Source organism: Tachyglossus aculeatus, chromosome 9, assembly GCF_015852505.1.
Source record: "Tachyglossus aculeatus isolate mTacAcu1 chromosome 9, mTacAcu1.pri, whole genome shotgun sequence".
Classification (NCBI taxonomy): Eukaryota; Metazoa; Chordata; class Mammalia; order Monotremata; family Tachyglossidae; genus Tachyglossus; species Tachyglossus aculeatus.
The window spans coordinates 1,319,016-1,346,608 of record NC_052074.1 but is presented as its reverse complement, the minus strand read 5'-3'; the positions used below and the strand labels follow the sequence as shown (position 1 = coordinate 1,346,608).

Below are 27,593 nucleotides of genomic sequence, written 5' to 3'. Positions count from 1 at the left end.
CCCCGGCCCCGTTTCTGTTTCCCGCTCAGGCACATTGCAGGGCTGAACACCAACCGAGCCAAGAGCATCGTCGAGTGGCGGGAGAAGAACGGGCCCTTCGTCAACCGTGAGCAGCTGAAGAGCGTCAAAGGCCTGGGCCCCAAGTCCTTCCAACAGTGCGCCGGCTTCATCCGCCTCAACCAAGACTACGTCCGGACCTTCTGCAGGTGACTAGTCGGGGAATGCCCCGATCTCTTCCCCCGAATGAACAAGTGCCATGGGACCTGGCAGTTGCCGTGGTAACCTGGAGTTCACTGTCTTCTCCTTGACCCTTTTTTTGGTATTTGTAAAGCACTGGGATAGATACAGGCTAATCAGGTTGGACCCAATCTGAGCCCCAGAGAAGTGAATAATAATAATAATAATTGTGGTATTTGTTAAGCACTTACTATGTGCCAGGCTCTGTACTGAATGTCTGCAGTGTATCCTCGGTCAAATTACTTAACCTCTCTGTGCCTCAGTTCCTTCATCAATAAAATGGGAAATAAGAATATGAGCCCTATGCGGGACAGGGGCTGGGTCCAACCCGATTGTCTTGTATCTTCCCAAGGGCTTAGAACAGTAGTGCCTGGCACATAGTAAGCACTTAACGAATACCATTATTATTATTATTATTGTTAGTATTAATCCCAGAGCCTAGAGTCGGGAGGCAGTTGTGTATGGGGGAAAGAAAAATCCCTTTCAAGGGTTTTGCAGTGTGGTTGAAAGCGATTGGTAGAGGGGCTCGCTCCTTTCTCTGGGAGCTGTTGAAAGCACTGACTGGAGCTGCCCTGCCAGCAGCCTCCAGGAATCATTTCAACTTTCAGCTACACAGTGAAGCAGCATGGCCTAGTGGATAGAGCCCAGGCTTCGGGGTCAAAAGGACCTAGGTTCTAATTCCAGCTCGCCACTTGTCTGCTATGTGACCTTGAGCAAGTCATTTCACTTCTCTGCACCTCAGTTCTCCTGTTCTCTCTCCTACTTAGACTGTGAGCCCCATGTGGGACAGGGACTGCATCCAACCTAATTCACTTGTATCTATCCCAGCGCTTAGTACAGTGTCTGGCACATAGTAAGCACTAAACAAATGTCATTAAAAAAAAAAAAAACCCTTACAGCTTGAAACGTGAATTGGCCAGAGGAACACATTTTACTTAAGACTTGAATGAGTGACAGAAAAGCCATCCCTACCATTTTTCCTCTCCTTGTTTTTTCCTCCAAGAAGGCATTCAGAGTGGGCGGGCCCCAGGGTTTTGTCCCACTGGGACACATATTGCGTGCTGTGGGCGTGCATTAGTTCTAGCTGGGGTGGGATGCCAGAAGCTCAATAAATACGATTGAATGAACGAATGAATGAGAATGCAATCGGGAGGCCCCCGTATGACTTCAACTCTGCTGCCCAGTGAAGAACTCGCCCTGGGCTACACAGGCCACTTGCTCACAGTCACCTCGGGAGCATTTCCCGGGGCTTAACCACCACTTGACTCTTAAGTGGCTAGGATCTCCACTGTCTCTTCTCCTCTTCCTCCTCCTCCTCCCAATTCTCTTCCACCTTGACGCGCTTGGCTTCTCCCCCTCCTTGTCCTCCACCTCTGCCTGCCTCCCTTCCTCTTTGTCCTCCCTTTCCTTCTGCCTCTCCTCCTCTCCCTCCTCCTGTCTTGCCTCCTCTCCTTCTCCTTGTCCTCCAACACTTCTTCCCACCTCTCCTTCTCCACCTCTTCCTGCTTCTCGTCTCCCTCCACATCTTCCCACCTCTCTCCTCACCTCTTCTCGCCTCTCCTCCACCTCCTCTTCCCACTTGTCCTGCTGCAAGGAGCTCAGAGCCCTGACAACAGCACCGTAACAGCGCTTATCTCCCTTTCCTTCCCAAAGGAGGAGGAAGAAGCGACATTGGTGGTCAGGCTTGCCTCCTGAGTTTCATTAGATATCACTAAAAATCCAGATTGATTTCCATCTCAAGAGATCCGGGGAGCTTATTTGGGGAATAGCTCTCCCAAGGAGCATCTAATTGTTCCGCTTCTCAGAGGCTTTAGATTATGATTCACCTCTAGATTATATTGGCATGCACCGACGAAATGAGTTTTGCTTTTCTCACTTGTTCCCTTAAAGAATGATCTTTTTTATTCCAGTATGTTCATCTCATCCCCGTAAATCATCAAAACCAGTATGTATTGAGTGCCTTTGTCATGCAGAGCACAACAGTGGGCTTTTGGAAGTTATTTTAATATCTGTCTCCCTCTTTAGACTGAAAGCAGGGAACGAATCTCCCAACTCTGTTGTACTCTCCCAAGCTCTTATTACAGTGTTCTGCGCACAGTAAGCGCTCAGTAAATACCATCGATGGTGAAGACGATGGGACCATTAAGCACTTTCTCTGGGCCAAACCCTGCGTGTCTGTCAACAGCCAGCCAGCCAGGACCACCACCACGGGGGCCACGGAGGGGAAGCCGGGAAAGAAGAAGAGCAAAGCGGTGGGCAGCGGGGTCCTGCAGCCGAACCCCCTGGACCAGACCTGCATCCACCCGGAGTCGTACGACGTAGCGATGAGGTGGGTCCCCGGGCGTGAACGGTCCGTCGGGGTCAGGCCGGCCTATGCTTCCCCGGCCCCCGCCTTCAAGCCGGACAGAAGCCCGCGGGCGCACGCGACTCCGGCTCCTAGATGCCAATTGGCCAGGCCCGCGTTGGGGTGGTGAGGGCAGTGCTTCTCCCGACCTCCCCCATCCTCCGTCCCACCCTTCCCTGGGCTTCCTCTTCCCAACTTCCTCCTCCTCACTCCTGCCCAAGGCGCCTCTGTCCCGGGAAAGGTGATAGCGCAAAACTGGTTGGTTTCCCGGGCCAGTTCGGCCTTACCTCTGCCCGAAACATTGGAAGCTGAAGACCGTCAGCATCCTCAGCCTCCACCGAGGCCCCACTGCGGGCAGAGCGGCACGCTGGCAACCCGGGAACGGACAGTGCGTGGTGCACTGGGTACCTGGGAATCTGGGGTTGGACGGTGGGTGACACGTTCCCAGTCCGGGAAAGGGCAGTTCGTGGCAAGTTGCGTTCCTGAGAATGGGTGGTGGTTGTCGCAGTTTCCACCTGGGAAAGGACAGGAGGTGGTGCTCTGGAAATCCGGGAAGGGACAGTGCGTGGTGTGCTGGAGACCTAAGAATGGGCAGTGAATGACAAACCGGATACCCGGGAGCTTTCATTCGTTCAGCTGTATTTACTGAGCGCTCACCGTGTGCAAAGTACTGTACTAAGCGCTTAGTAGGGTACCATACAACAAAGGTGATAGAAAAGAAAACAAGTCAAGCTCTCAACTTGAAAGGGAGCAAATGTCTTTGGAATGAAGTTATCAGGGAAGCTGCTTGACTAGTCGAGAGAGCCCTGGCCCGGGAGTCAGAAGGACCTGGGTTCTAATTCCGGCTCCTCCACTTGTCTGCTGTGTGACCTGGGGAAGGTCACTTCACTTCTCTGTGCCTCAATTCTGTCATCTGTAAAAGGGGGATTAAGACTGTGAGCACCATGTGAGACAGGAACCGTATCCAACCTGATTAGCTTGTTTCTACCCCAGAACTTAAAACGGTGCAAATACCACCGTCGTCATCAGAGCTTTTCAGTGGCTTCGCGTGCTGTGGGGGCTCCTGGCCCGCCGTTTCCCCAGCCCCCGGTGGGTGGGCACCGGACAGGGGCTAGTTAAGCAGAGGTTCCCTCCCCAGCCGGGCGGTGCTCGGCGTTTCCTGTGGAGGACTCCCCTTTCCCCAGCGCCGTCTCCCCGCTTCCCGAGTTGCCTCGGTGCCGGGCCCCGGGAGCGGCGTCGGGTTTCCCGGTTGTTGCTCGGCTGCCAGGAGGTCTTGCGTCGGGTTGCAGATTATGCTGATCTGTGCATGTCGCAGCGCGATCTGGCAGGGCTCCCGGAGAATCCGACGGATGAAGAATTTGATTCTCTGCAGATAGTTAAGTCGGGGGGGGGCGGGGGGCAAGGTTGGGGGAGCCGGGGGGGAGCAACCTCCTTGACGAAGACCAGGACGTTTTAACGCCCAAGCTTGTCACTCAGCGCTCTCGCTCTGACTTGTGGACAAAGCGTTGACCTCAACCTCGGGCCTCCTGCCTCCCGAGGATGAGGGGCTCGGAGGGTGACGTTTCAGCACCAGTTGTCGATCATCCCGACTGCAGAGTCGGTGGGGAGCTGAGGAGAGGGGCTTGACAGGGGGGTGCTGATACCCCAGATAGGTGAGAAACAGGGCGAAGCAGGGGAGTGTTGTCCCAAAGTAAGGAGAAGGGGTTTCAACTAGGATATCCTTCCTGGAAGTGTCCACCAAGCAGACGTCGGCAAGGCCGAGGGGCCCCGTCCGGGGCAGGAGAATTTCAGACGAGGCTTCAGGGCCAGGGAACAAACCTCCATTTGTGTGAGGAGAAACAGCGCGCAAAATCTCCGAGAAATGCTTTCACTCAGATGTTTTCACCTGGGCGGCATCCACTCCCAGGGAGAGAATCACCTCGGGTTTCCGGCCTTTGAACAGTTAATTTTTGGGACCGGCAGAGCCGGCCAATGCCACCCTCCTCGGCCCGGGCCAGAGGCCGGGCACCACCTGTCGCCAGTCCGGTGGCTCCCCAACGGAGGCCAGCTTCAAGAATCGTTGCCAGTTCCGGGCCCAGAGCCACTGCCAAGCTCCTTCTCTAGACTGTAAGCTCATTATGGGCAGGGAATGCGTTTGTTACATTGTTATATTATCCTCTCCCAAGCACTTAGTACAGTGCTGTGCGCACAGTAAGCACTCAGTAAATACGATCGACTGGCAGCCTGCACGAGCTGGAAGCATCCGCGCTGTCTTCTAAAGTGGCCAAAAGTAGGCTGTGTTGTAAGAGGGCCATCTTTAGTGAAAAACTATGTAAATATCCAGCTGAAGGTCAGCAGCCTGGGCGGAAGGGTGGCTTTTTTATACCCAGTGCCAGTGGACGGGGTGAAGCAGAGAGCGGTCGTGTGTTTTCGTTTGCAGTGAGAACAGCCGAGTAGCCGGCACCCGCCCATAACCCGCAGCTCGTTTTGCAGAGGCGATGCTTGGAAAGTAATTAAACTCCCTTATGCCCAACCAGACGCCGGTGGAGCGGAGAGGTCAGAGACCCGAGTCCTCGGGGCGTCTCCTCCAAACTTGCCAGGTGATTTGGGCACATCGCTGGCCCGGCCCCCCAACACACACACACACTTTCCCGAGGAGGCGCAGGAAGAGTTAAAGACGGTCAGCCATCTTGGACGTATTAATAATGATGATGATGATGATGGCATTTGTTATGCGCTTACTATGTGCCAGGCACTGTACTAAGCGCTGGGGTGGATACAAGCAAATCGAGCTGGGCGCAGTCCCTGTCCCACGTGGGACCTGCAGAAGCAGCGTGGCTCAGTGGAGAGAGCACGGGCTTTGGAGTCAGAGGTCATGGGTTCAAATCCCAGCACTGCCAATTTTCAGCTGTGTGACTGTGGGCAAGTCACTTGACTTCTCTGTGCCTCAGTTACCTCATCTGTAAAGTGGGGATTAAGACTGTGAGCCCCCCGTGGGACAACCTGATCACCTTGTAACCTCCCCAGCGCTTAGAACAGTGCTTTGCACATAGTAAGTGCTCAATAAATGCCATCATCATCATCAAGTCCCATTTTACAGATGAGGGAGCTGAGGCAGAGAGAAGTAAAGTGCCTTGCCCAAGGTCACACAGCAGGGAAATGGCAGAGCCGAGTTTAGAACCCATAACTTTCCGAATCCCAGGCCCGTGCTCTTTCCGATAGGCCAAGCTGCCTCGCTAAGCTGGTCGGAGCCGTTTACCGAGCACCTGACGAGGCGGGAGCACCAGACTGGGCGGTGCACCGAACCGTCCTCATTTCCCGACGGGAGACTCGTATCCTGGGCCTGCCCAGGCCCTGAGCAGAGCAGTCTCAGCCCACCAGCCTGGTTATTCTGCCCGGGGTATTTTGAGCCTCCCCTCTCCCCTCCCGAAATATTCACAGGCACTAATCCCCGTTACGGATTTACAACCAGCAAATTTAATTACAGTGGCTCTAAACACAAGGTTCTGAGCCGTAGAGAAGTCCCACCGACTCCGAAACCATGAAGTAACTTAATTTTAACCAACCCTTTATTCGGTAACTTACAAAGAGCCGTGCTTTCTTCTTCCCCGGCCCCCACCTCCTTTTCAGACTGGGTTTCAAAAAACAGATAGTAAATGATTCCCGGGCCGTGGGTTGGGCTGGCGGGTTTCAGATCAATCAATCAATCAATCGATCGTATTTATTGAGCGCTTACTGTGTGCAGAGCACTGGACTAAGCGCTTGGGAAGTACAAGTTGGCAACATATCGAGACAGTCCTTACCCAACAGTGGGCTCACAGTCTGAAAGATCGGAGCAGAGAGCTTCGTGCACCTCCCCAGCTCAGGTACCGAGGGGGTGAAGAGATCAGACATCCTCAACTTCACCCCTTCTCCCCAGAGCAGGGGCTGAAGAGGACGTCAGTCTCCCCGGATGTCCCTAGCATCATCATCATCATCATCATCAATCGTATTTATTGAGCGCTTACTATGTGCAGAGCACTGTACTAAGCGCTTGGGAAGTACAAATTGGCAATATACAGACAGTCCCTACCCAACAGTGGGCTCACAGTCTAAAAGGGGAGACTGTGGAGCATCGGCGACACCCGAGCCCGGACCCCCAAAACGGCTCTCTCCGCCGCGGGGGTCCCACTCAACACCCGGGCCCGAGCGCCCGGGGAGAGAAAAAGTGCTCCCGGTCAGCAGAAACGGTTAACGAGGAGGAGGACGGCCTTCCTCCATCTGGAGATCCGGGCCGTGCTTGGATCAGCGATTTGGAAAACGGCATTCTTGCCTGCAAAGTTGATACCGGGCACTAACGTGCTGAAACGCCTGAATGTGAAAACAGCCCTCATAATGGACTAGCCTCGGCCGCACAATTAATCCCGCATGCAGAGGGGATCCGGTTTCCCGGCCCGGGCGGCGGAGCTCCGAAGGGAAGAGGAAATGCTTAGCGGGCTCCTTGTCAGTCAGAAGCAGGTAATGGTCACGGACTTCCAAACCGGGATTCGGGAAGAGACAAAAAGCTTGCGCCACCTCCTCCTGGTAATGCTGCACGGTCTTTTTTCCTTGTTTTTAATGGCATTTTGGAGCGTTTACTCTGTGCCAAGCACTGCACTAAGTGCTGCGGCAGCTACGAGCTAATCAGATTGGACGCAGTCCCTGTCCCACACGGGGCTCTCAGTCTAAGAGGAGCAGCTTGGCCTAGTGGCAAGACCTCGGGCTTGGGGGTCAGAGGCCATGGGTTCTAATCCCGGTTCTGCCACTTGTCTGCTAGGTGACCTTGGGCAAGTCACTTGACTTCTCCGTGCCTCAGTTACCTCATCTGTGTAATGAGGATTGAGACTGTGGGCCCTGTCTGGGACAATCTGATTACCTCGTATTTATCCCGGTGCTTAGAACAGTGCTTGGCACGTAAGCGCTTAACAGATACCACAGTTATTATTATTATTAATTATTAAGTAAGAGGGAGGAGGAAGGCTTTTGAGCTCATTGTGGGCAAGGAGCCAGTCTACTCTGTTGTATTGTACTGTCCCAAGCGCTTAGTACAGTGCCCCACACAGCGAGTGTGCGGTAAATAGCACTGGTTGACTTAATCCCCATTTTGCAGATGGGAAACTGGAAACAGAGAAGTGAAGTGACTTGCCCAGAGTCACACAGCAGACAAGTCGAAGCAGACCAGAGAAGCAGCGTGGCTCAGTGGAATGAGCCCGGGCTCTGGAGTCAGAGGTCATGGGTTCAAATGCCGGCTCTGCCAGTTGTCAGCTGGGTGGCTTTGGGCAAGTCACTTCACTTCTCTGGGCCTCAGTTCCCTCGTCTGTAAAATGGGGATGAAGACTGTGAGCCCCTCGGGGGACAACCTGATCACCTTGTAACCTCCCCAGTGCTTAGAACAGTGCTGTGCACATAGTAAGCGCTTAATAAATGCCATTAAAAAAAAAAGTAAGTGGCCACACTACTTCCCGTGTCTCTCTGCTGGGGGGAAAATTAGTCCCAACTCCACCATCAAATCCACCAAACTCTGTGTTGCGGAATTATACTTTCCAGGCGCTTGTACAGTGCTCTGCACACAGTAAGCGCTCAATAAATGTGAGCCCACTGTTAGGTAGGGGCCATCTTTATATTTTGCCAACTTGTACTTCCCAAGTGCTTAGTACAGTGCTCTGCACAGAGTAAGCGCTCAATAAATACGATTGATTGAATGAATGAATGAATGTACCCCACCATCCAGACCACCCCTGTCATTCATTCACCCTGGTCCAGAAGTTGACATTCTCCCCCGACCTTCCCAACCTCATTACTGATGAGGTTATTATTAATTATTAATTAATAATTAATTAGTTAATTATTAATGAGAAGCAGCATAGCCTAATGAAAAGAGAATAGGCCTGGGAATCAGAGGACCTGGGTTCTAATCCCGGCTCCACCACCTGTTTGCTGGCTGACGAATGGACAGGTCACTTCGCTTCTATGCCTCAGTTCCCTCATCTGTAAAACGGGGATTAAGTCGGTGAGTCCCATGTTCATTCATTCATTCAATCGTATTTATTGAGCGCTTACTGTGTGCGGAACACTGTACTAAGTGCTTGGGAAGTACAAGTTGGCAACAACTTGTAGGGCAGGGACTGTGCCCAACCCACTTATATTTAGCCCAGTGTTTAGTGCAGTGCCTGGCTCGTAGTAAGTGCTTAACAAGTACCACAGCTATTATTATGATTTAGAAGCAGCATGGCTTAGTGGCAAGAGCCTGGGTTTGGGAATCAGAGGTTGTGGGTTCTAATTCCGGCTCCGCCACTTATCAGCTGTGTGAGTTTGGGCAAGTCACTTAACTTCTGTGTGCATTGGTTACCTCATCTGTAAAATGGGGATTAAGGCCGTGAGCCCCACGTGGGACAACCTGATCACCCTGTATCTACCCCAGTGCTTAGAGCAATGCTTGGCATATAGTAAGTGCTTAATAAATACCATCATTACTATTATTTTTTTTTAAAAAAAAAGACAGCAGTACTGCATGGCCGTGGTTCATAGGTCATTGGGCCACAAGCCCTGGTCTGGAGCAGGCTGCTGGAACCTGCTGCAGCTGGATCTGCCTTGAGAGAGGGTAGCCCCTTGTAAAACAATTTCCATTAGCTCTGGATTTGTTCCAGGTGGGCGTGGGGCCCGAGGGGCCTTGGGGAGGGTCCCACCGGCTTTGGGACCTTCCTGTCCCCGGGCCCCCGACTCCTGGAGCCCGGCGGACTGGGGCTCTGCCCCGGACAGGGATCGGGAACGGTCCGTCGATGACGAAAACGGCAATTAATCTGACATCTCTTTCGACAGAACCAGCAGAAATGACAGGTGGGTTTCGGGGGAGGAGGGGGCCGTATCTCCTCCAGCTCAGGGGAACCGTTCCCTGCCTAATGATGACGGTGACGATCCAACCCCTCTGCCAGCCAGGGGGAAGGGAACTTTGCCACATTTGGCTTCAGTAGGGAAAGAACTGTGTGTTCCTGCCCTTTTCTAAGCCCCAGCTATATGTCGTCAGGTCTGGGGTGGGTGGGCCCAAGAACGGCTCTACCCAGTTAGCAATGTAAACCCCGAGATCCAAGCACCATTTTTAAAGTCACTTCCGATCTATTTGTTTTTCATAGTTGTTAAACCCATACAATGTGTCAAGCACTGGGTAGATACAAGCTAATCAGGTTGGACACAGTCCCTTTCCCACATTTTTTTTCTCCCCCGTGGCTTTTTTTTTTTATGGTATTTGTTAAGCGCTTACTATGTCCCAGGCACTGTACTAAGCACTGGGGTAGATACAAGCTAATCAGGTTGGACAGAGTCCCTCTCCCACACAGGGAGACTTCTAGACTGTGAGCCCGCTGTTGGGTAGGGATCGTCTCTATATGTTGCCAACTTGTACTTCCCAAGCGCTTAGTACAGTGCTCTGCACACAGTAAGCGCTCAATAAATACAATTGAATGAATGAATGAATAGGGCTCATAGTCTTTTTTCTCCCCCATGGCTTTTTTTTATGGTACTAATAGCCAGGCACTGTACTAAGCGCTGGGGTAGATACAAACTAATCAGGTTGGACAAAGTCCCTTTCCCACATAGGGCTCATAGCCTTTTTTTCCTCTCCCCCGGGGGTTTTTTTTATGGTATTTTTTAAGTGCTTACTATGTATCAGGCACTGTACTAAGCACTGGGGTAGGTACAAGGTTGTCAGCTGTGTGACTTTGGGCAAGTCACTTTCACTTCACTTTTCTGTGCCTCAGTTACCTCATCTGTAAAATGGGGATTGACTGTGAACCCCCCATGGGACAACCTGATCACCTTGTATCCCTCCCCAGCGCTTAGAACAGTGCTTTGCACATAGTAAGCGCTTAACAAATTCCATCACTATCATTAGTATTACAAGGTTGTCAGGTTGGACACAGTCCCTGTCCCATATCGGGCTCACAGTCTTAATCCCCATTTTACAGCCGTGGTAACCGAGGCCCAGAGAAGTGAAGTGACTCACCCAAGGTCATGCAGCAGATAATTTGCAGAGCCATGATTAGAACCCAGATCCTTCTGGCGCCCGGGCTCTATCCAGTAGGCCAGGCTGCGGCGTTGAGATCAGCATCTTAAGGAAAGGAAATATCTGTGGTTCAAGTGCGGGACCGCAGGTTGACGGTCAGATGGGCAGAGTCACTTACAGCGGAATCGAGAGACCGGATCTGCCGGGACTGTCTCTATATGTTGCCAACTTGTACTTCCCAAGCGCTTAGTACAGTGCTCTGCACACAGTAAGCGCTCAATAAATACAATTGATGATGATGATGATGAGTTGATTTTCTTTATATCATTTACTTTCCCCCTCTTCTACAGATAAGGGCCTTTTAGCGTGGCTTAGTGGAAAGAGCACAGGCTTGGGAATCAGAGGTCATGGGTTCAAATCCCAGCTCTGCCACTTGTCAGCCATGTGACTTTGGGCTAGTCACTTAACTTCTCTGTGCCTCAGTTACCTCATCTGGAAAATGGGGTTTAAGACTGGGGGTCCCACGTGGGAAAACCTGACAACCTTGTATCAGGGCTTAGAACAGTGCTAGGCACGTTGTAAGCACTAAACAAATACCATTTAAAAAAAAATTCCATAACTGCTAGTTTCATAAAAACCTGAGTACTCGGACTCAATTTTAATCCTGTGATTGGCAACCAGAAGTCCGGGGAATAATCCTCGACTCCAAAAAAGACTTCTGAAAATCTTGGGCCAGGGACGGAGACATCCTGGAAATATTAGTGTGGATTCGCCCGTCCTCAGTGGAAATATTTATTATTAGTAGGGTGGGGTTTATTTGTCCCTTTAAGCAGTTAATATTTACCCCAACTTCAATCCCACAGCATTTATGTACCTATCGGTAATTTATTTGTATTATCATCTTAATAATCCCCCTCACCATCCCCCCATCTTACCTCCTTCCCTTCCCCACAGCACCTGTATATATGTCTATATGGTTGTACATATTTATTACTCTATTTATTTATTTAACTTGTACATACCTATTCTATTTATTTTATTTTGTTAGTATGTTTGGTTTTGTTCTCTGTCTCCCCCTTTTAGACTGTGAGCTCACTGTTGGGTAGGGACCGTCTCTATATGTTGCCAACTTATACTTCCCAAGCGCTTAGTACAGTGCTCTGCACACAGTAAGCGCTCAATAAATACGATTGATTGATTGATGGTCTCCCCTTTTCATTAATTCATTGTCGTATTTATTGAGTGCTTTACTATGTGCAAAGTACTGTACTAAGCACTTGAGAGAGTACAATATAACAATAAACAGGCACATTCCCTGCCCGTAATGAGATTACGGGCTCTAGACAATAAACTCTTTGTGGGCAGGGGACTATGTCTACCAACTCTGTTGTACTCTTCCAAGCACTTTAGTACAGTGCTTTGCACACGGAAAGTGCTCAGTAAATACCATTGATTGATCTCCTGGGGAAAGCTCTCCCGGGAAATGATATTTTGGGGTGGCGGGGAGCGGGAAATGGCTTTCTATCTGGTGCGTAACACAAGGAATGGCTTCTGGAAAGCAGCGTGGCCTAGTGGAAAGAGCCTGGGAGACAATTCCTATCCCGGCTCCACCACCCATACGCTGTGTGACCTTGGGCAAGCCACTTGAATCAATCAATCAATCAATCTTATTTATTGAGCACTTACTGTGTGCAGAGCACTGTACCAAGCGCTTGGGAAGTACAAGTCGGCAACACATAGAGACAGTCCCTACCCAACATCGGGCTCACAGTCTAGAAGGGGGAGACAGAGAACAAAACCAAACATACTAACAAAATAAAATAAATAGAATAGATCATGTACAAGTCAGATAGAGTAATAAATATGTACAAACATATATACAGGCACACTTCACTTCTCTGTGCCTCAGTTCCCTCCTCTGCAAAATGGGGATTTGATACTGGGCTTGCCTCCTACGTAGACCGTGAGCCCTGTATGGGGCCCGATGATCTTGTGTCTACCCCAGCACTCGGCACAGTGCTTGACACATAGTAAGCACTTACCAAATGCCGCGCTTATTTCATGAGAGCCTCTTCCTTGTGGTCTGACTCCATGGGGGTGGCAGGTCATCTGCAGCCACCCCCAGGTGAAGACTGGGAGCCCCATGTGGGACAACCTGATCACCTTGTATTCCCCCCTCCCCCAGCGCTTAGAGCAGTGCTTGGCACATAGTAAATACTTAACAAAAGCCATCATTATGATTATTATTATAGAAGACTTCTAGACATACCTTCTGTACCTCAGTTCCCTAATCTGGAAAATGGGGACGATGATGATGATGATGATGGTGTTTGTTAAGCGCTTGCTGTGTGCAAAGCACTGTTCTAAGCGCTGGGGGGATACAAGGTGATCGGGTTGTCCCACATTAGACTCACAGTCTTAATCCCCATTTTACAGATGAGGGAACTGAGGCACAGAGAAGTGAAGTGACTTGCCCAGGGTCACACAGCTGACAAGTGGAGGAGCCGGGATTTGAAGCCCTGACCTCTGACTCCAAAGCCCGTGCTCTTTCCATTGAGCCACGCTGCGTGGGACAGCCTGATTAACTTGTATATACCCCAGCACTTAGAACAGTGCTTTGCACATAGTAAGCACTTAACAAAAACCATCATTATTATTATTATAGAAGACTTCTAGAGTACAGTTCCCTCATCTGGGAAATGGGGATGAAGACTGTGAGCCCCCCATGGGACAGCCTGATCACCTTGTATGTCCCCCAGTGCTTAGAACAGTGCTTTGTGCATAGTAAGTGCTTAACAAAAACCATCATTATTATTATTATTATCTGCTGGGGTAGTTGAACGCTTGCTAAGTGGCGTTTCTCCAGGGACAGCGTGGCCCCTCGATCTTCTCCTGCGGATATGCGCTGAGGTGGCGATCGAATCAATCAATCAATCAATCGTATTTATTGAGTGCTTACTATGTGCAGAGCACTGTACTAAGCGCTTGGGAAGTACAAATTGGCATCACATAGAGACAGTCCCTACCCAACAGTGGGCTCACAGTCTAAAAGGGGGAGACAGAGAACAGAACCAAACATACCAACAAAATAAAATAAGTAGGATAGAAGTGTACAAGTAAAATAAATAAATAAATAAATAAATGATTGAAGTAGCCCCACAAAGGCCCAAATGGGGCAGGTGGAGGGGAAAGCCCTTTTAGACTGTGAGCCCACTGTTGGGTAGGGACTGTCTCTATATGTTGCCAACTTGTACTTCCCAAGCGCTTAGTACAGTGCTCTGCACACAGTAAGCGCTCAATAAATACGACTGATGATGATGAAAGCGAGAACGGAAACAGGGCCTTCTGAAACAGCCTTTGGCGTCTGCACCTCCCAGAGAAAACATCTGCCACCTCCCCGCAAGGAACCCGATAAAATCCTTCTTGAAAATATTAGCCGTTCTATCCTCTCCCAGATGTCCAGCTCAGTGCTCTGCCCACAAGAAGTGGTTGATAAATATGATCGATCGGTAAAATCCTTCTTGGAAATATTAGCCGTTCTGTCGTCCTCTCCCAGATGTCCAGCGCAGTGCTCTGCACGCAAGAAGTGGTTGATAAATATGATCGATCGGTAAAATCCTTCTTGGAAGTATTAGCCGTTCTGTCGTCCTCTCCCAGATGTCCAGCGCAGTGCTCTGCACGCAAGAAGTGGTTGATAAATATGATCGATCGGTAAAATCCTTCTTGGAAATATTAGCCGTTCTATCGTCCTCTCCCAGATGTCCAGCGCAGTGCTCTGCATGCAAGAAGTGGTTGATAAAAATGATCGATCGGTAAAATCCTTCTTGGAAATATTAGCCGTTCTATCGTCCTCTCCCAGATGTCCAGCGCAGTACTCTGCCCACAAGAAGTGGTTGATAAATATGATCGATCGGTAAAATCCTTCTTGGAAATATTAGCCGTTCTACCGTCCTCTCCCAGATGTCCAGCGCAGTGCTCTGCATGCAAGAAGTGGTTGATAAATATGATCGATCGGTAAAATCCTTCTTGGAAATATTAGCCGTTCTATCGTCCTCTCCCAGATGTCCAGCGCAGTGCTCTGCCCGCAAGAAGTGGTTGATAAATATGATCGATCGGTAAAATCCTTCTTGGAAATATTAGCCGTTCTATCGTCCTCTCCCAGATGTCCAGCGCAGTGCTCTGCCCGCAAGAAGTGGTTGATAAATATGATCGATCGGTAAAATCCTTCTTGGAAATATTAGCCGTTCTGTCGTCCTCTCCCAGATGTCCAGCGCAGTGCTCTGCACACAAGAAGTGGTTGATAAAGATGATCGATCGGCGGGTTGATCAGCTATTTTGTGGATCCCACACCTTTGTTTGATGATTAACGTCCTCTCTTACCGCCGTTCAACCGAGGTCCTAACTTTGTGCAGATGTGAGCGCGAGGGGGGATATGATGTGCCTATTTGTTCCATTTATGCTACTTTCCTACTTTAAGGGAGACGGATGACATGACGTGTTAAACAGAAACATCAGCAGCTCAGTGTGGCCCTAACAAATGGGAACCATCAGAGGCTGGGGAAGATTAGAGAAGCGGCGTGGCTCAGTGGAAAGAGCCCGGGCTTTGGAGTCAGAAGTTATGGGTTCAAATCCCGGCTCCACCAGTTGTCAGCTGTGTGGCTTTGGGCAGGTCATTTCACTTCTCTGGGCCTCAGTGACCTCATCTGGAAAATGGGGATTAAGACTGTGAGCCCCCCGTGGGACAACCTGATCACCTTGTAACCTCCTCAGTGCTTAGAACAGTGCTTTGCACATAGTAAGCGCTTAATAAATACCATCATTATTGTTAAGATTTAGGACGGGATCCCCTGTCTGACTTTGGGGATAACGCTCCTTTTAGCAGCATATGGGGAGTTGCCACGCACACTGAGAAGCACTGTGGCCTAGTGGATAGAGCTCAAGCCTGGAAGTCTGAAGGACCCAGGTTCTAATTCTGCCTCCCCTCCTGTCTACTGCATGACTTTAGGCAAGTCGCTTAACTTCTCTGTGCCTCAGTTACCTCATCTTTAAAATAAGGATTAAGACTGTGAGCCCCATGTGGGACAGGGACTGTGTCCAACCCGATTTGCTTGTATTTCCCCCCAGCGCTTAGTACAGTGCCTGGTGCATAGTAAGCGCTTAACAAATACCACAATTATTATTTTTTTTTTTCCCCACCACAGGGGTAGCTGGGAAGGAGGGTGTCGGCTCCTCACCGACATCAGCAGGCTGGGGTCTGAATGCGGACCCAGAGAGTTTGGTGTAGATTCATTCATTCATTCATTCATTCAATCGTATTTATTGAGCGCTTACTGTGTGCAGAGCACTGTACTAAGCACTTGGGAAGTACAAGTTGGCAACATATAGAGACAGTCCCTACCCAACAGTGGCTCACAGTCTAGATGGCGGATTGAATAATGATGGTTTTTGTTAAGCGTTCACTATGTGCCGAGCACTGTTCTAAGCGCTGGGTCAGATACAGAGTTATCAGGTTGTCCCACCTGGGGCTCACAGTCTTAATCCCCATTTTACAGACAAGGGAGCTGAGGCCCAGAGGAGTGAAGTGACTTGCCCAAAGTCACACAGCTGACAAGTGGCGGAGCTGGGATTCGAACCCACGACCTCTGACTCCCAAGATTTGAGGAGGACAGTGCCATTTGCAGCGTGGAACCAGGGACATGTTTTGGACTCTGGCTCCAACGACAATTGTTCCTGAAGTGCTATTTTTAGGGGGCGGGGGACGGGATTGTTCAGGGGGGGATTCACTTGACAGAACCTAGCAGACAAAGGTCAGTCCGACTGCAGTGACCCATATCATTTATCAATCAGTCGTATTTATTGAGTGCTTACTGTGTGCAGGGCACTGTACTAAGTGCTTAATATAGCGCTTAGTCATTCATTTTAATTATATCATTTAATATAGCGTCTCTTCTCCCGATCTCTCTTTCTCTCCCTGCCTCTTTCTCTTTCTCCGTCTCTTTATTTTCCTGCCTTTTTCTCTTGACAGCACCTAGCAGACAAAGGTCAGTCCAGCTGCAGTGACCCATATCATTTATCAATCAATCGTATTTATTGAGCGCTTACTGTGTGCAGAGCACTGTACTAAGCGCGTAATATAGTGCTTAGTCCTTCATTTTAATTATATCATTTAATATAGCATCTCTTCTCCCTATCTCTCTTTCTCTCCCTGCCTCTTTCTCTTTCTCCGTCTTTATTTTCCTGCCTTTTTCTTTTTCTCTGCTTCTGTCTCTTTCTCTAACTGCCTGACTCTGTCTTTTTCCCCTCCTTAGCTCTGTCTCTCCGTGTCTCTTTCTCTCTCTGCCTCTTTCCCTGCCTCTCCATCTTTCCCCCTCTCGGTGTCTCTCTCCCTGTCTTATCACTGTCTATTTCTATCTCTCTTTTTCTCCCTTTTTTTTTCCTTCTGACCTTGGTGCAGACTCTCAAAGTTTTTAGGATAAGGACTCATTTAACTTCTTCCGTAGCAATGACGTTTAAAAATAGGGGTGATCAATAGAAAAGCACTACCCTAAGCCAAACTGTTTTCTCGGTATCGATTCTCGCTGTAAGAACCCCGAGGACACCGTTGTTTGAGTGAAAATGATATATGGCCCCGCACAGCCAGATTAAACAGGCCTCTCTTAATCCATAACCGCTCGGAAAGATTTCTTTATATGGAAAGGGCCGGGGGCATCATCTTCTCTTTCACCCAGGGGCTGGGAGCACCGCAGAGCTTCGCAGGTTGTGGGGACTTAAGAAACGGTATTCATTAAGACTTTTAGACTGTGAGCCCCCTTTTAGACTGTGAGCCCACTGTTGGGTAGGGACTGTCTCTATATGTTGCCAATTTGTACTTCCCAAGCGCTTAGTACAGTGCTCTGCACATAGTAAGCGCTTAATAAATACGATTGATGATGATGATGATGATGATTAAGCACTTCGTATGTTCCGAGCCCTCGACTAGGCGCTGGGGAAGGTGTGGGATCGTCAGAGCCTTGTCCCTGTCCCCCTTGGTGCTCACGGTCTGGGGTCTGATTCATTCAGTTGTATTTCATTCAGTCGCATTTATTGCCAAGTTGCCAACTTGTACTTCCCAAGCGCTTAGCACAGTGCTCTGCACACAGTAAACGCTCAATAAATACGATTGAATGAATGAATGAATTGAGCGCTTACTTTGTGCAGACCACTAATGGCTGCCGGACTGTTTCGGTGAGACGGATGGGGTTCGGGCCAGAGGAACTTACTGTTTCAAAGCAGGTTTTCCATGTGTCCGGGGACCCTGTAGTCCTTTTCAATCAATCAGTGGCATTTATTGAGCACTTACTGTGTGCGGAGCACTGTACAGAGTCCTCGGGGGAGACCGTGAGCCCTACGTGGGACAGGGACTGTCTCCAACCCTATTACTTTGTATCTACCCCAGCGCTTAGGACATTACCTGGAAGCAGCGTGGGTCAGTGGAAAGAGCCCGGGCTTTGGAGTCAGAGGTCATGGGTTCAAATCCCGGCTCCGCCGATTGTCAGCTGTTTGACTCTGGGCAAGTCACTTCACTTCTCTGGGCCTCAGTGACCTCGTCTGGAAGATGGGGATGAAGACTGTGAGCCCCCCGTGGGACAACCTGATCACCTTGTAACCTTCCCAGCGCTTAGAACAGTGCTTTGCACATAGTAAGCGCTTAATAAATGCCATCATTATTATAACATAGTAGCCGCATGATGGAGTGGATAGAACACGGGCCTGGGGGTCAGAAGGTCGTGGGTTCTAATCCTGGCTCTGCCACCTGTCTGGTGTGTGACCTTGGGCAAGTCACTTCACTTCTCTGTGTCTCAGATACCTCACCTGCAAAATGGGGATCGAGACTGTGAGCCCCCCATGGGACAGGGACTGTGTCCAACCCGATTTGCTTGTATCCACTCCAGCGCTTAGTACAGTGCCTAACAAATACCATAATTGTTATTATAGTAAGCACTTAACAGATACCACATTCTTATTGCAGGAGGACAGAGTTGGTAGACTGTGAGCCCAGTGTTGGGTAGGGACTGTCTCTATATGTTGCCAATTTGTACTTCCCAAGTGCTTAGTACAGTGCTCTGCACATAGTAAGCGCTCAATAAATACGATTGATGATGATGATGATCCCTGCCCACGATGAGCTTATAGTCTAGAGGAGGAACATTTGCCCCAGGTAGGGTCACCCTGTGTCTCTGGGCCGGGCCCAGGGCTTCCCCGGCTGGTTAAACTACTGCCCCAGGAGCGAGCGGTGGGGGTGTTTGCCCCCGAGGTGGGCAACGAGAAGAATTGCTACCCAGAGAGGACAAGCAACTTGACTCAGATCATTCAATCAGTCAGTCGTATTTATTGAGCGCTTACTGTGTGCAGAGCACTGTCCTAAACACTTGAGAGAGTCCAATGTAGCAATAAGCAGAGACATTCCCTCCCCACAGCGAGCTCACGGTCCAGCGGGGGAGACAGACATTAATAGAAATAAATAAATGACAGAGATGGACAGTAGTAGTGCTCTGGGGCTGGGAATCAATCAATCAATCATATTTATTGAGCGCTTACTGTGTGCAGAGCACTGTACTAAGCGCTTGGGAAGTACAAGTTGGCAACATATAGAGACAGCCCCTACCCAACAGTGGGCTCACAGTCTAAAAGGGGGGATGAATAAAGGGGAGCAAGTCAGGGTGATGGAAAAGGTAGTGAGAGAAGAAGAAAGGAGACCTTAATCAGGGAAGGCTTCTCGGAGGAGATGTGCCTTCACCCGGCCGACTTAGGGTCGTCCCTCCCCGGCTGACGCTGCTGGAGTTTTATCCTTCGGCCGCGCCCACGGGATGCGGGGCTTTCTGTCCGACGCCCGCCTTCCCTTCGGACACCGGAGCCGCCAGCCGGGGTGGGGAAGGGGACCGGAGGTCCCCCCGCGGAGCGTATGCACGATGGAGAATGTGGTGGGAGGAAGTTGGTCCGTGGTGTGGCCCCCGGGGGGTTTGGAGGGGGGGGGGCAGGAACATGGCAGGGAAAAGATGTCACATCTGCCCTGTCAGTCAAAGCTCAGACAGCTGTTGCCTGTCACTGAGGCCCCATGTGACCGTTCAGCCGCCAGCACACGCGGAGTTAGGAGTGCCCTCTCAGCTTGGTGTGCACAGAGGGATGGACGGTGTGTGTGAGTGTAAATGTGTGCAAACGGGTATGCAGTGGCTTAGCGGAAAGAGCACGGTCCTATATGTTGCCAACTTGTACTTCCCGAGCGCTTAGTACAGTGCTCTGCACACAGTAAGCGCTCAATAAATACGATTGATTGATTGATTCTAATACCAGCTCCGCCACCTCTCCGCTCTGTGATTTTGCCTGTCCATATCTATTCTATTTATTTTATTTTGTTAATATGTTTGGTTTTGTTCTCTGTCTCCCCCTTCTAGACTGTGAGCCCACTGTTGGGTAGGGACTGTCTCTATATGTTGCCAACTTGTACTTCCCAAGCGCTTAGTACAGTGCCCTGCACACAGTAAGTGCTCAATAAATACGATTGATTGATTCTAATACCGGCTCCGCCACCTCTCCGCTCTGTGATTTTGCCTGTCCATATCTATTCTATTTATTTTATTTTGTTAATATGTTTGGTTTTGTTCTCTGTCTCCCCCTTCTAGACTGTGAGCCCACTGTTGGGAAGGGACTGTCTCTATACTTGTACTTCCCAAGCGCTTAGTACAGTGCTCTGCACACAGTAAGCGCTCAGTAAATACGATTGATGATGATTTGGGGCAAGTGACTTCATTTCTCTGTGCTGTTCCCTCCTACTTAGACTGTGAGCCCCATGTAGGACAGGGACTCTGTCCGACCTGATTATCTCATATCTACCCCGGCGCTTTAGTACAGTATTCGTTGTGGGCAGGGAACGTGTCTGCCAACTCCGTTGTATTGGACACTCCCAAGCACCTAGTACAGTGCTCTTTCACATAAACACTCAATAAATACCTTTGATTGACTGGCACATAAGAAGCTCTCAACAAGCCCTTTGTGGGCTGGGAAGGGGTCTGCCGACTCTATCGTACACTCCCAAGGGCTTAGAACAGTGCTCCGCACACAGTAAGTGCTCAATAAAAATGATTGCTTGGTTGAACGAAATACAATAATAATAAGTAAATGTATGTATGAATGCATTTGCAAGGGATTGTGTGTGTGTATGACGTGTGGGAGTGCTGGAGGAAGGTGTGTGTGTGTTGGAGGAAGGAGCGTGTAGGCGTGTGCTGGCATTTATTTGTAAGGAAGGTGCGACTAGGCAATGAGGTCCTACCTATCTGTGCAAAAAGACCGACATACAACCAAATGTGGACCCCAGGATGGCGGTTTTCCTTTGCAAAAGAAGCCTCCTCCCCCCAACCCGCCTTTGTCCAGAGGGAAGTGGTAAAATCTATCAGTTTTAAGTTTTCAGATCAAATTTGCTCCTGATTTTTTTGACCGAACTATTTAGAACGTAATGTTTAGAATTAACTTTTTAAGAATGAGTTCTATTTTTGTTGCCATTCTATTTTATTTATGTTGCCAACTTGTACTTCCCGAGCGCTTAGTACAGTGCTCTGCACACAGTAAGTGCTCAATTAATACGATTAGAATGAATGAGTAGCCACCATGTTGGAATGGTGAGCGGTCAGTGACCATCCTGGTCACTGGTCATAGTGGTCATAGTGGTCATGGGTTCAAATTCCACCTCTGCCAACTGTCTGCTGAGTGACTTCGGGCAAGTCACTTCACTTCTCTGGACCTCAGTTCCCTCATCTGTGAAATGGGGTTGAAGACTGTGAGCCCCTCATGGGACAACCTGATCACCTTGTAACCTCCCCAGAGCTTAGAACGGTGCTTTGCACATAGTAAGCACTTAATAAATGCCATCATTATTATTATTATCATCCTGACACTCCGCTTTCATTCATTCATTCATTCAAGCATATTTATTGAACGCTTACTGTGTGCACTGTACTAAGTGCTGGGGACCGTACAATATAACAATAAACACATTCCCTGCCCACAATGAGCTTGCAGTCTAGAGAGGGAGACAGACAGTAATATAAATATATAAATTGCAGGTATGTAAATAAGTGCTGTGGGGCTGGGAGAGGAGATGAGAAAAGGGAGTGAGGGTGACGCAGAAGGGAGTGGGAGAAGAGGAAAGGAGGGTTGAGTCAGGGAAGGCCTCTTGGAGGAGATGGGCCTTCAGTAAGGCTTTGAAGCGGGTCGTGGCACCAGGGAGCCTTAGTCCAGCCCCGCACCCGGGGGCCGACGCTCCGGCCAGACCCCGCCGACAGGGAATCGGGATTCCCATCCTGCCGCCCCCACACGGAAGATGAATTGTGGGAAGTGAGATCCAGAGGGCCGAGGGTCCCTCGGGGAGCCCAGTGACCCAGTGGACCCTGGGCAACGCTGGCTCCGGCCCAGCGATGCCAAAGAGGCTATGAGCCGGGGAGGAGCCGGGGGCTAGTGAGAAGCAGCATGGCCTAGTGGATGGAGCCAAGGGCTTGGTGGGGGGGGGGGGGAAGAGAGAGAGAGAGAGAAAGAAAGAGAAAGGAGAGAGAGAGATAGAGAGAAAGAAAGAAAAAGAAAGAAAGAAAGAAAGAAAGAAAGAAAGAAAAAGAAAGAAAGAAAAGGGAGAAAGAAGGAGAAAGAAAGGGAGAAAGAAAGAGAGAGAGAAAGAAAGAATAGAATAGAATGATGTAGTGAAGCAGTGTGGCTCAGTGGAAAGAGCACAGGCTTTGGAGTCAGAGGTCATGGGTTCAAATCCTGGCTCTGCCAATTGTCAGCTGTGTGACTTTGGGCAAGTCACTTCACTTTTCTGTGCCTCAGTTACCTCATCTGTAAAATGGGGTTGAAGACTGTGAGCCCGCCATGTACCCTGATCACCTTGTAACCTCCCCAGCGCTTAGAACGGTGCTTTGCACATAGTAAGTGCTTAATAAATGCCATCTTATTATTATTATTATGTAGTGGATAGCACACAGGCCTAGAAGTCAGCAGGTCATTCATTCTAATCCCAGCTCCACCACTTGTCTGCTGTGTGACCTTGGGCAAGTCACTTCACCTCTCCGTTCCCTCCTCTGTAAAATGAGGATTGAGACCGTGAGCCCCACATGGGACAGGGACTGTGTCCAACTCGATTGGCTTGTATCCACCGCGGCGCTTAATACGGTGCCTGGCACATAATAAGTACTTAACAAACACCATCATTTTTTGGCGCGTTGGCGGTTGTGTGTCCACACAGGTTCCTGGCCTTCATCGGCAGAAGCCTCCAGGACGTCGGGAAGCCCCAGTTGCAGGAGAAGGTGAAGGAGCTCCTCCAGAACGGGGCACTGCCAGGCGTGGCGGAACAGCTGGGCACCACGGCCCAGACTCTGCAGATCATCACCGACGCCCTCGGCCAGCCCGAAGGCTTCGACTTCCGCACAGGTAAAGGCCGAGGAAGAGCAAGCGGGCTCCTTTGGCTCCGATCCCTCGGTCAAACGATGGCACTTACTGAGCGCTTACCGGGTGCGGAGCCCTGTACTAAACGCCCGGGAGAGGACGGTGCGAGAGTCGGTCGGCACGATCCCTGCCCATTCATTCTTTCAATCGTATTGACTGAGCGCTTACTGTGTGCCGAGCCCTGTACTAAGCGCTCGGGAAGAACAAGTCGGCAACATATAGAGACGGTCCCTACCCGGCAACGGGCTCACAGTCTAGAAGGGGGAGACAGACAACAAGACAAAACACGTAGGCAGGTGTCAAAATCGTCGGAACAAATGTTACTTCCAACCAGCCGCTGTCAATGTTAGGCAGCCCCTCCTGGCAACCCTAGGTTTTCCCTCTGTTGGGTAGGGACCCTCTCTATATGTTTCAAATTTGTACTTCCCAAGTGCTTAGTACAGTGCTCTGCACACAGTAAGCGCTCAATAAATACAATTGAATTGAATTGAATTTTCCAAAGCAGCTGAGCATCTTGGGAGACTTTTCTTGCCTTGTTCAAGGATCTCTACCCATCCCAGGTCTCAGTGGGGAAAAACAACCTCACTGGAGCTCACAGTCTAGAGGGAGATTCCCCGCGGCTGCAGCCGGCCGGTGCTCTGCTCCAAGATAATAATAATAATAATAATGGCACTTATTAAGCGCTTACTATGTGCAAAGCACTGTTCTAAGCGCTGGGGAGGTTACAAGTGATCAGGTTGTCCCACGGGGGGCTCACAGTCTTAATCCCCATTTTACAGATGAGGTAACTGAGGCCCAGAGAAGTGAAGTGAATTGCCCAAAGTCACCCAGCTGACAATTGGCGGAGCTGGGATTTGAACCCATGACCTCTGACTCCAAAGCCCGTGCTCTTTCCACTGAGCCACGCTGCTTATCTGTAGTGGCAACGCCTTAACCATGTATGTGTTGTATAGGCCACTAGGACCTCTTCCATCCTTCTCAAGGGGAGTGCTAACCTTCTCTCCTTTCATTCATTCATTCATTCGATCGTATTTATTGAGCGCTTACTGTGTGCAGAGCACTGTACTAAGCGCTTGGGAAGCACAAGTTGGCATGCAACAAGATGCTGATTGGAGGTCTGGTCAGTCTGCCCCTGAGTAAGACACTTCCCCCTCCACTAGTCGGTCGACATGTATTGAGCGCTTACTGTGCACAGAGCACTGTACTAAGGCACCGTGAAGAGGACAATGCAGCAGAATGGTGGTTTTTTACGTGAGGTGTCCGCAGGCCCGGGATCCCCACACGGAGAGCCCGTGGTCCCCTCTCTGCTCTAGAAAACCAGTGGTTAAAGAAGGTCACGCCCCTGAAATGGACACAGAGAGCTCCCCGGGGCCCGGCCATCCTCGAAACCCTGGGATCGGTTCCGGCCGGAGACCTACCATTGCTAAATGGAGCCGAGCAGCTGAGCGGGCGCTCACGGGGGGCCCCCAACAGCTGGACCCCAGCAAGGGGGGAACGGAGTTGGCCAACGAAAACAACTCCTCTGGGCCTCCTCCCGCACCTCCCGGGGCTGCGGTGGCCCCGGCCCGGCCGACTATCGGGTTTCACCTGCCGTTGACACAGTCTCCCCCGGCGCCTCAGGTCCTATCGCATTACAGCCCGGCTCTTGTGCTCGACCTCCCCGTGCCCGGGCGGGACGGGCAGGTTTGGTCCCCGGGGGGCCTAGAGCCACCCTCCCTCCCCCACCCGGGGCTGTGGGAGAGTCACTTTGGGCAGGGGGGCCTGTGGGGAGAGGGCTCCCGCCTTAGTCGTAGGGAAGGGAAAGCTGGAGAACGAAAGGAGCGAGTCCAACCATTTTAAGAAGCGTGGTGTGAAGGGGAAGCGCGGACGTGGCGAGAGGGTCGCTGTGGAAGGAGAGGGAATGGGAAAATGGCAGAAAGAGTGGAAGAGGGATGGTGGGGTGCTAGGTCGTGGGGCCAGGGATTGCAGGGTTTTGTGATGAGCTGGCTGGGTTTGGTTCTGCCACCTCTACCCCCTGCCCGTCTCTCCCCTCCTTTTCAGATTTTGACAAGCCGGATTTCAAGCGGAGCATCGTCTGCCTGGAAGACCTGCAAGTGGGCGCGAAGCTCACCGGGAAGGTGGAGAACGCCACTCTGTTCGGGATTTTTGTGGACATCGGCGTGGGGAAGTCGGGCCTGATCCCCATCCGCCACGTGACGGAAGCCAAGCTGTCCAAGACGAAGAAGAGGAGGAGCCTGGGCCTGGGGCCCGGGGAGAAGGTAGAGGTCCGGGTGCTCAACGTGGACATTCCCCGCTCCAGGATCACCCTGGACCTGATTCGGGTTTTGGAGGCCACCCGCTGAGGACCGGACTGTGCCTAGAGGCTCTCGCGAAGGAGTGGGGCGAAGAGAGGGCAGGTTTGGCCACCGGTTCCCGGCGCCTTGGGTTCCTCCCACCCCCCTGTGTGCCAGGGTGCTGCCTGCTTGGGAATCCAGTACCTTCAGCCGGTGTCCCTGGGCACTAAAGCACACAGGGTATCCCCTCCCCGTGGGGGCAGGGGGGCCAAGGGACGGGAACCTGGAGATACTCTGAGCCAATTCTGCCTTCCCTCTGCTCTTCTCGTCTTCCTCCCCTCTTCTTGTCCACTTCCTCAGCTCTGCTCCTTTTCTTCCTCCTCCCTCCGCCCCCAACTCTACCTCTTCTCTTCTCCTTCCTCCGCCATCCCCTCTCCCTCCATTTCCTCCCTCTCCTCTTCTTCACCTTGATTTCAATCCGTTTGCGGCCCGTTTTTTTTTTTTTTCTTTTGAAATGACTCTCGTAACCCAGCTGAATGGCCGACCGGCCCTGGGTGAGAGCCGCGGCTTCGTTTTCTTGGTTCAGACCCAAGGGGAGAAGGGGGCCGGGCCGCGTTTCGTCCAGTTTTGAGTTTTGCAGCAGCGGGCGTCTCAGAGTCGTCTGTGAATCAAGGCCGTCTGTGAACCAAGGCGTGCAGGTTTGTTTTCCATCCGGACAGCAGACCAAGCCCCGGCGCGCCCCCGGGCCGGCGCTGACCAATTCCGGAGGTTTGGGGAAAGGATGGGCATGTTTAGTGCCATGGCTAGAATGGACGCAATAAACCAGTTTCTGACTCATTTTTCCACCTCCTGATGCCTTCAAGTGTGATCCCGGGCCTGATCCGGAGGGGCAGAGACCCACAACCAGAGCTAAGGAGACCGGAATGGCGGCTTTCTGGCCCGGAAGCTCTTTAGAGCTTGCCACGTGCCAGGCTGAGATGGGCATGTTTAATGCCATGGCTAGAATGGACGCAATAAACCAGTTTCTGACTCATTTTTCCACCTCCTGATGCCTTCAAGTGTGATCCCAGGCCTGATCCGGAGGGGCGGAGACCCACAACCAGAGCTAAGGAGACCGGAATGGCGGCTTTCTGGCCCGGAAGCTCTTTAGAGCTTGCCACGCGCCAGGCTGAGAACCCCCTGAAATCTCTGCCCCCGAGATCTCAATGAAGAGTTGGCTCCTGGAGCTGGTGACATTAGCTGGAGATCTGCCACCTGTGCCCAGCCGAGCATTTGAGTCTTGGCATCAACTCATTACCTTTTATAGCATTTGTTAAGTGCTTACTATGCTCCCGGCACTGTACTAAGCACTGGAGTAGAGAAAAGATAATCAGGTTGAATACTGTCCCTGTTCCACACAAGGCTCACAATCTCAATTCCCAATTTACTGGTGAGATGACTGAGGCCCAGAGAAGTAAGTGACTTGCCCAAGGTCACACAGCAGACAAGTAGTGGAGCCGGGATTAGAACCCAGGTCCTTTGAAAGAATTTGGGCCATGCTGCTTCCTGCTCAGTTTCTGTTTAGAACTGGACAGACCCAGCTCTCCCCATCAATCAGTCAGTTGTATTTATTGAGCACTTACTGTGTGCAGAGCACTGTACTAAGCACTTGGGAGAGTACAGTATAACAGTAAGCAGACATATTCCCTGTCCACAACGAGTTTACAGTCTTAGAGGCCGCTGTTAAGCATGGCCTGTTGGACAGAGCAAATGACTGGGAGTCAAGAGACCTGGGTTCTAATCCTGACTTGGCCACCTGCCTCCTGGTGAGCTTGGGAAAATCAATTTACTTGTCGGTGCCTCTGCTTTTTCATCTGTAAGATGGGGATGAAAGTATTATTATCGTGGTGTTTGTTAAGCACTTACTCTGTGTCAAACACTGTTCTAAACGCTGGGGTAGATACAAAATAATCAGGTCAGAGACAACGTGATCCCTCAGGCTGTGAGCCCCATGTGTGGCGCGGAGTCTGTGTCCAACCTGATTACCTTGTATCTACCCCAGTGCTTAGAACAGTGCATGACACATAATAAGCACTTAATAAATACCGTAATAATAAGTGCTTCTGCCTTGGTGTTTAGAAGAGGTGGCTAATAGCATAGTGCTATTAATATTATTATTAGCCACCTCATCTCCCTTCCATAAGTAGTAATGGTAGTGTCAGTTAATGAACAGAATTCACTGAGGCTCAGTGTGTGCAGAGCACTTCACTAAGCACTGTGAGGAGTTCGATACAACAGA

The 27,593-nt window shown here is 50.6% G+C and overlaps 1 protein-coding gene and 1 pseudogene across 2 annotated transcripts in view; one reads left to right on the top strand and one right to left on the bottom strand.

The window, feature by feature from the left end:
• Nucleotides 1–25,700, top strand: part of SRBD1 (S1 RNA binding domain 1) — a 185,278-nt gene extending 159,578 nt beyond the window's left edge. For both annotated transcript variants that reach the window (XM_038751793.1, XM_038751792.1), the window contains exons 19-22: nt 30–206; nt 2,423–2,566; nt 22,843–23,027; nt 25,083–25,700. In XM_038751793.1, the coding sequence (XP_038607721.1) occupies nt 30–206; nt 2,423–2,566; nt 22,843–23,027; nt 25,083–25,384 (808 nt within the window). In that variant the 3' untranslated portion in view covers nt 25,385–25,700. The remainder of the gene's footprint in view (nt 1–29; nt 207–2,422; nt 2,567–22,842; nt 23,028–25,082) is intronic.
• On the bottom strand, nt 23,919–24,059 carry LOC119932743 (annotated as a pseudogene).
• Nucleotides 25,701–27,593: the final 1,893 nt, after the last annotated feature.